Here is an 8,957-nt window from a genome sequence, read left to right as displayed (position 1 = left end):
AATAAACTCCTCTTTCTTTCATATGACGACTGCCGGTTACATGGTTCATTACGGTTCTGCTAAAATTCACAAACTGTTCAGCAGCTGTTACGTTGGGTAAGAAAACTTTTTACTGCTTTTACTTTTCAAACTTATGTTATTCTGTGCTGTTTAGTTTTAATTTTTTTTTATTGAAAAATAAAAAAGTGTATTTTAACTAATTTTCACGTTCTGCAGATGTTTAAACCTTCATCTATGATTAGAACAAATGAAAAGTGTCTGATTGTGTTTACAGGGAACAAGTGTGTGTGAACATGGATTTGCTCGGCATGTTACTGAGTGTCCTCTTTGTTTCAGGTGAGCTGTTTGTTCACTTATTTGGTGACAGTACTCAAATCATTTCCAATGGAAACTTCATTTAGAAACACAGACAAAGACCAGAGCAGATAGAGACACTTTTTCTAACTCTTCATGTTCTGACTGGAAAGTTACATTTTACATCTAGAAAATATTAAAAGAAATATTACTGAACTTCGTCAGCGTTCTCATTTTTCTACATGTTGTTAATTATGAGGCTTGTTTTACAGGAGCTTCAGCTGATTGTTCTAAGCCAGCAGATCTTTTTATTACTGCACCACAGAAGATGGAAGCACTGAGTGGATCCTGTTTGATGATCCCATGTAACTTTAGACCTAAATTAGAACAGGAATTCAGCAGCACAAGCAAAACCTTTGGCATATGGATTAAAAACAATTTCAGATTTAAAGATCATTCAAACAATGTGATCTTCAACAGCAGTGGGACAGTTAACATTTATCCAATGAAGATCACTGGAAACCTCAGTGAAAAAAACTGCACCACTGTATTTTCTGATTTAACCACAAAACACACAGACACATATTACTTCAGAATAGAGAACAAACCAATCAAGGCAACAGCTTCCTGTGATCCTCTTCAAATAACAGTTAAAGGTAAGAGAAAGTTTTCTTTTCATAAGTTTGGTTACAAATTTATTTTTACAGCTTTGATCTAAACAACTAACTCTATGATTCAAATTTAAACATAACTAAAATAATTATTATAATTGTTATCAGCTGAAACTTGATATTACTTTGTTAAATGTATCAAATGCAGTATGATGAACACTGGTACAAACTGTAATGTTCTTTATGACCCAAGTGCAAAAAGAGAAAAACGACAAAAGAAGGTGCATGAACTGAACTCAAAGTCACTGCATAAAGGCAAAAAAAGACATTAACTAACTCAAGTCAGAAAAACTGAACTTGAATAGGTTTAATGGAAAGACTGGGAAATCAGACAAGGGTGAAGCTAGAGAACAAAGTAAAACACGAGAAAGGCTACATGAACTAGGGGATCGACATGAGCAGGGTTAGTGAAATTAGGAAGCTAAACATGAGCAAAATGGAGGAAACAACTGAAGCTAAGCACAAACACGACTAGAAGAACTAGAAAAAGCTAAAGGTGAACACGATAAAGAAAACTAGAGAATCTGGGAAACAAAGTATAAACACGGCCAACATGAAGGACCAGAAGCAGATACAAAAAACTAAACCTCAGTCTGAATCAGAAAACTAAAAGAAAATGAACATTAACAAAGTCCACACAAACAAGGACAATTAGCAGCTTAGTAAACTCAGGTACTGAAAAATATCTGACAGGGAACAAGCTGTGGCTGAAGGTTTAAATGAAGTCCTTGATGAGCTGATGGGAAGCAGGTGAGCTGGAGGCAGTGGATGGAAAGTGAACAAGGAAGGAGGCGGAGCTGAAAGAGTCAGTGTGTGTGTGTAAACCAGGGCAGAGGGTAGGGAAGAACCAGACAATGTCCAAAACCAAACCAAAGTCCAAGTAGAAGTAAAGAATGTGACACTTTAGTGAAAATGTGATTGTAAACTCCAGATTCTGCTCCGAGCCCCATCATTAAAATCCCAGGTGATGTGAAGGAGAAGGAGTCTGTCACTATAACCTGCTCAGCTCTCACTCCCTGTCCACACTCCCCTCCTAAACTCACCTGGACTCTGCAACAAGACCCTCACACCAACACAGAGGAAAACACAGATGGAACCTTTACAACTAAAATCCAGGACACCTTCACTCTGTCAGACAGACATGATGGACTCACCATCAACTGTTCTGCCACATATACTGTGAATAGAGGAAGAGACGTCAGGACAGCAGAGACACAAGAGACGCTCAGAGTGTCATGTAAGACAAACAGAGTTTGGTATTGGATCCTGTCAGCACATGAAGCTGATTTGAATCAACAAAGTTCATGTCCCATTTTCCTCAGATGCCCCCAAGGACACGTCAGCCTCCATCAGTCCATCAGGTTCGGTGTCAGCAGGGACCTGGGTGAATCTGAGCTGCTCCAGCAGAGCCAGGCCTCCTGTCAGCAGCTTCACCTGGTTCAACAGCAGCACAGATGGAGCCAGGACTGTGTCTGAAGGAGCCTTTTACAGCTTTAATGCAACACAGGGAGGAGTTTATTACTGTGTGGCTGCTAATGATCTTGGAAACCAGACGTCAGCACTGATCCAGCTGATTATTGGAGGTAAATACTGAACTGAACTGAATCCAGCAGTGGAAGAACAAGTGTATTTGGATCAATGATTTTATGTAACTATTTGCATTTAGTCCAACATATTTTAAAAATGCTGGGCAGATCTGACATTTACAGTATAGATAAGTGAGAATCATGATTCTTTACTTCCTTTCTTGTTTGTCTTCTGTAGGAAATAAACTCTTTTTAACATGGGCAGCAGTTATTGGAGGAATCATTGGGGTTGTTGTAGTAACCTATGTGGCCATTACCATGTGGTAAGTAGTTGAATAACTGTCACTTTTAGATCATCAGCTATTCTTCTTATTTTTAAAGGAAATTAAGCAGTTAATGAAACTGGTTATTTATTGACTTTCCTTTTATTTTTACAGCTCAAGTCAGCTTCTCATTCTTTTGATTATTGCATTTCTATCATTTCTATTAAATTGGGTCTTTTTTAATATTACATCTGGAATTTATTACCTATTCTCCGAATTAAAAATTGAAATTTGTTGTGAAGTTCCTCTGGGTTTTATACTTGAACCACTGCTGTTACGTCTTCATGTTGTTTTAACGTCACAAAATCAACAGACATTGCAAATATGTATCTTTTTATGCAGATAACACAATTCTAAGTTTTAGAGCAGACAGAGCTTAGTTTAATTGTTCTGATGCAGTAGTAATTATAATATCAGCCTTCTTCTGTCTTCCAGGTGGTTGAAGTCAAAACATCCATCTTCACATCAAACACAGGTGGGAAAACATGTAAAAGTACTATACAGTGTGTGTTGTATATACATTTTAACATCTGCAGTTATACTGGACTGAATGTGTTGGGTGTTTCATTGTTGATTTACACAGGAAATGTAAAGTGACACATTCTGTTAGAAACACACATGAACAGTTTTATCAACAATCACACAGAGTTTTCCGATTATTTTTGTAACTTTTTCGCAGATTAACATTTTTTATTGTTATTCCAATTTAACTAGAATATTCTCTCTAACTTTCACAGAGTCTAACGAATGCAGATCCAGTTTATCAAGAACCAACCACAACCATAGAAGAAGAAAATGTCCTTTATGACAATTTAAACTTCTCCAGCCTGAGAACTGAAGTGTCCTATGACTCAGTGCAGGACAGTGGACAGCAGCAGGATATAGTGTGTGCTCAGGTCAAAGTGTCCAAGACATCAAACAGATTAACTGCTGATGGGCCAGAGGTTCTTTATGGTCAAGTGAAGAAAAAATAAAATTAGGAAGTTTTTTGTTAGTTTATTACAGGAAGCTAAACATCTGCTCATCCTGCAGCTTTGATGGTTTAAGTCGATAGTTAACACTTTTCATGTGTTTACATCTAAGTTTTTTGGTAGTTTAATGCAGGGAAACCCACCATCTGCTTTTCCTACAGCTCTGAGTGTTTAAGTTATAACAAATTTTTGATTTTCATAGCTCATTTATGTGCAAAAATTAAAACTTTATTTAGCTATTTTTAGATATTATGGATGTTTTATAGCTGTACTCTGGTTTCTCTTGCAAAATAAAATGAAATAAAAAAATTAAAAAGTTAATTTAAAAATTGTCTTGTCTGCACTAAAAGAATCTGAATTAAGAAACTGACTTATTTATCAGTCTCTTAGACCAGTACCAGTATGTGGTGAAGTATTCCTCCTCTTTTAGGAGATGGATGAAAGGGCAGCATGAAAGAGAAGCGAGAGAGATTTTCTGAAATGGAACATCCATTTTGCTGCACTGTACCCTCTTATTCATTAGATGGCAGCATCATCCTGAACTTAACTGTACCTGCTTGTGTTTTAATTTGTACAGGAAAACTGCAGATATCATTATCAATTTATTTAATAAAATCACTGGTGGTGTATTGTATAACATAGTATAAACCCTGGGAAAGAGAGGAATCTTTAACTGGTGTGAAGGTTCTGCAGGTTCTTTTTTTTAAACACACAAAAGTTGAAATCAACTGCAACAAAAACTGGAAACTGAGTTACATTGATGAGATCAATGACTTTGTATTGAAGTAATATAACAAAACCAATAGTTGATACGCTTCTTATTCCTTACTTACTCCTATTTCGGGTTTAAATAAGAGTATGCAAAGCTGAAGGCCTTGAACGAGTTTTTATGTGTCTACTTTTAGATGTTGTAGATGTTTAAAAGTTCTACTCAGGATCAAGAAACTTCAATTCAATTCAACTGTATTTATCTAGCGCCAATTCACACCAAAGTCATCTCAAGGTACTTTACAGAATAAAGTCAAGACTATAAAGATGTACAGAGAGAATCCAACAATTCCCCCTGGGGCAAGCCATAGGCAACAGTGGAGAGGAAAAACTCCTTTTAACGGAAGAAACCTCCAGCAGAACCAGGCTCAGGGTGGGCAGCCTTGACTGGTTGGGGTGAGTGGAAAGTGGAGAGAAAAAAAGAAAGACCAACAAAAAGCAACAACAAAACATGGGCAGGGTGGTAGGACCAGTAGCTGCACACAAAAGTCCATGACTCTTTGTACTTTATTGTTGGTTATGTCAGAGGAAGCAGCATATTGCATTAAAACATAAAGTAGTAGAAACTGTAAAAAGGTGGGTTTCATCTGCAACGATGGTCTTCACTTTATACTACAACCTATCAGTGTATACAGTGTCCAGGGTTGGCAGTGAGGAGCCTATGACTCTTTGGACTGTTTTTTACCACCCAGGCCAGGTCCCTCCTGTTCTCCTCCGTGGAGCTGTCATACCACACAGTGCAGAGGTGGCAGACGAGGCTTTCTACGGTGCTCCTATAAAAGCTCCTGAGCAGCTGAGGTGGAAGACTGGCCTGTTTTGACATTCACAGAAAGAAGAGTCTCTCTTGAGGTCTCCTCACCTGGATGGAGGTGTTCCCTGACCATTTTAGCGCAGTGATCCCACGATGGTGGAACTAGCTACCAAACTCTGAACGCTCAGCAAACTCACTCCCAATATTCACAAAACTGCTGAAAACAGAACTCTTCCGCATCTTCCTATGCACTTAAATCTCTTAAAAAAAAAAAAATTCCCTTCTACTCTTTCTCGCACTTGCATCTCGTGAACTGTGAACACTTTTCTGACGGGACTTTGCTTTGATGTTTTCTCCTTGACTTAGATTTTTGCTGCCTTGTACCTCACTTGTAAGTCGCTTTGGATAAAAGCGTCTGCTAAATGACTAAATGTAAATGTCAGATTCTAAGTATGTGAAAACCCACGATTTTAATGAAGTCCACACTTTCAACCTCCTCCACCTAGAGGGTCAGCGAACACCTGTGTTTTTCTTAACTCATGGAAAGGCCACAATTACATCTTTAGTTTTACTAGTATTTAAAAACAGATTGTTGTCTGTCCACCATTTAGACCGACCTCGGTATTGAATATGGAGATAAAGCCAACAAAGAGCATCCTTATGTATGTGTTTGGCTGATCCCAGTGGGACAGAGCTGTATGAAGTGTGATGGAGATGGCAAGTTAAATTTATCTATGAACACCTCTGTCAGCTGGTCTGCCCAGGCCTTAAGTGTCCGGCCAGGCACACCATCTTGTCCAGATGCTTTGCTGATGTCTGGGTGTTAATGATGCAGTGCAGCAGTAACTTAGCATTATCCTGTAGTGGGATGTATGGCCTACATGTCATGAACAGGGGAGCACCAGTCACTGATGACACAGATAGACTCCACCACCCTTGTCCTTACTGGAGTCTGTAGTACTAGCCACCTGATAGTGTGGCCTGCTAAACCAATAGGCTCGTTGAAAATAGGGCTATCTAGACAACTTTCTGGAAATACAGTCACACAGCTCTACATTGTGTCATGATGTAATCCTTACCTTTATTTCATCAATTGTGTTGGCACGTGACTGACAATTGGCTAGGCAGAGACTTGGGAGTGCTGGTTAATGTGGGTTAACTCTTAGCCTAGAATGAATACCGCTCTGCTTGCCTCCTCTCCCTACACCGCCTTAGGGACCTTATCGGTAGAATGAAATTAGTGTTCACTGGTTCCTCATGAAGCTTGATCTCTTTTGGAATGGAGTTGCAAATTTCAGTGGTGTAATCCCAGTGCTGTATTCCAATGTAAAGGAGTACAGATCGTTTATAAAATAAGTTCAATTCCATTTAAGTTTAATTTTATTTATATGGCACACCAATTCACACCAAAGTCATCTCAAGACACTTTATACATCTTTATAGTCTTGACTTTAGGTAGAGAGAACCCAACAATTCCCCCTGGAGCAAGCCATAGGCAACAGTGGAGAGGAAAAACTCCCTTTAACGGAAGAAACCTCCAGCAGAACCAGGCTCAGGGTGGACGACCATCTGCCTCGACCGGTTGGGGTGAGTGGAAAGTGAAGAGAGAAAAGAAAAGAGCAACAAAAGCAACAACAAAATATCGAGCAGGTTTTTAGGACCAGTAGCTGCACGCTGGAAGACACACAGCTTCAAAGTCAAGGACACCTGCAGAAAGGGACAGAGAGAGGGAGACAGAGAAGGACAAAGACAACTACGGGAGAAAACACACAGAGTTAATGTCATACAGTGGTGACAATTGTGTGTTGAGAGGAGAGGAGAGAGGGACAAGAGGAGGAAAGGAGCTCAGTGCATTGGGGGGTGGGTCCCCCAGCAGTCTAAGCCCATAGCAGCATAACTATAACTAACTATATGCTTTATTAAAGAGGAAGGTTTTAAGCCTAGACTTAAAAGTAGAGAGGGTGTCTGCTTCCCGAATCTGAACTGGGAGCTGGTTCCACAAGAGAGGAGCTTGATAGCTAAAGGCTCTACCTCATTCTACATATGGAAATTCTGGGAACCACAAGTAGGCCTGCATTCTGAGAGCGAAGTGGTCTACTGGGATGATATGGTGCTATGAGGTCTTCTATATATGATGGAGCCTGACCATTCAGAGCTTTATATGTAAGAAGCAGGGTTTTAAATTCTATTCTAGATTTAATAGGAAGCCAATGGAGAGAAGCTAGTGAAGGTGAAATATGATCTCTCTTGCTAGTTCCAGTCAGCACTCTTGCTGCAGCATTTTGGATTAATTGCAGGCTCTTTAGTTACTGGGGCATCCTGAAAGTAGGGAATTACAGTAGTCCAACCTAGAAGTAACAAATGCATGGACCAGTTTTTCAGTATCACTTTGAGACTGGATGCTACTAACAAGAGCTTTCAATTTTGTAAATAAGTACACAAACACACATTAAAACAAATAAGAGCTGCAACCAAACTAAGAGCATCAATCTGCTGCGTCCATACGTGCCACCATATTGCATAATCAGGTTCCTCTTGCAAAAGAGACAAATGATTTTTTTTTTAATTTGTCATGTTGGTAGTGAAATAATCTGAATGAAAGAAGGGACATAAACAGCAGGGAAGTCCATTGTTGAACTCATTAGCAATACTGAAGAGTTTTCATTCACATCACTCGTCGTTATCAAGCCAACAGAGAGAAAACAGAAACGTTCTCAGAGGGTTCATGTGGTAAAATTATCTTATTATCTTAAGTGCTGCAGTTATAAATAAAAATATTCCATTAAACCTTCACACAGAAGAATCTTCTTGATTTCTCCAAAGACACAGCTGTAGTGTCAGTGCACCTGAACAAAATTCAAACACAGGTTTGTGTTTTTGTGGTGTTAATTATGAAAGATAATATTTGCACAAACCATCAAGAACAACACATATGAAACAGTTTAAAACCTGACAGTGTCTCCATTGTTAACAGTGACAGTGGACCAAAGGGCAAAGAAATGTCCTCTTTGGTTCTCTGTGAGTCAAACTGCTGCTACTCGGATTTATATGAAACCATTTTGTGCTTCTTAGAAACGGTTTTATTAGACATTTGATTTATGCTGATAACTTATTATAGGACAAGTAACAAGTGCTGCAAAAAGTAAATGAACACAGAGCAGAGCAGAGCTGGACAGGAACATCACTGTCTCTGTGGAGTTTCACTTCCTCAGGATAAAGCAGAAATTGACGATGTTTGAGGTAAAAGCATCAACAGACAAAGAAATGTCAGGTTCACTTCTAATAGAATAAAATTCAGTAATATTACTTATCTGTAATTTAATGTATTGTCTCACTGTATAAAACAGTGACATATTGGGTTTTATTGCATTTTCTAATTAGTTTTAAAGCCCTGCAGACGTTGTCACTAGTTAAAAAAACAACAAAATCTGCTTTTTCATGGCAAATTTCCAGTGTGAATGAAGGTGAAACATACTTTAAAACAGTGAATTCTTTGCAAAGACAGCAACCGAAGGAACTTCTGACTTTTTGGGTTTTAAGCAGGAGGTGTCAGAAAAGTTACCACAGGGATAACTGGCTTGTGGCGGCCAAGCGTTCATAGCGACTTCGCTTTTTGATCCTTCGCTGTCGGCTCTTCCTATCATTGTGAAGCG

At 38.9% G+C, this 8,957-nt stretch overlaps 1 protein-coding gene across 3 annotated transcripts in view; it reads left to right on the top strand.

Moving 5' to 3' along the window:
* Nucleotides 1–8,957, top strand: part of LOC137104369 (sialic acid-binding Ig-like lectin 13) — a 28,934-nt gene continuing 19,977 nt past the window's right edge. Inside the window, exons 1-8 of one of the 3 annotated variants that reach the window (XM_067485420.1) lie at nucleotides 1–96; nucleotides 275–336; nucleotides 567–950; nucleotides 2,026–2,202; nucleotides 2,288–2,548; nucleotides 2,730–2,814; nucleotides 3,250–3,289; nucleotides 3,552–4,123. In XM_067485420.1, the coding sequence (XP_067341521.1) occupies nucleotides 23–96; nucleotides 275–336; nucleotides 567–950; nucleotides 2,026–2,202; nucleotides 2,288–2,548; nucleotides 2,730–2,814; nucleotides 3,250–3,289; nucleotides 3,552–3,788 (1,320 nt within the window). In that variant the 5' untranslated portion in view covers nucleotides 1–22 and the 3' untranslated portion in view covers nucleotides 3,789–4,123. Of the gene's footprint in view, nucleotides 97–274; nucleotides 337–566; nucleotides 951–1,896; nucleotides 2,203–2,287; nucleotides 2,549–2,729; nucleotides 2,815–3,249; nucleotides 3,290–3,551; nucleotides 4,124–8,957 lie in introns of those variants that run through there. The other 2 variants (XM_067485419.1, XM_067485422.1) reach the window with 2 other exon arrangements.

The sequence above is a fragment of the Channa argus genome, chromosome 19 (genome assembly GCF_033026475.1).
Source record: "Channa argus isolate prfri chromosome 19, Channa argus male v1.0, whole genome shotgun sequence".
Classification (NCBI taxonomy): Eukaryota; Metazoa; Chordata; class Actinopteri; order Anabantiformes; family Channidae; genus Channa; species Channa argus.
This window is presented reverse-complemented; position numbering and strand designations above follow the sequence as displayed.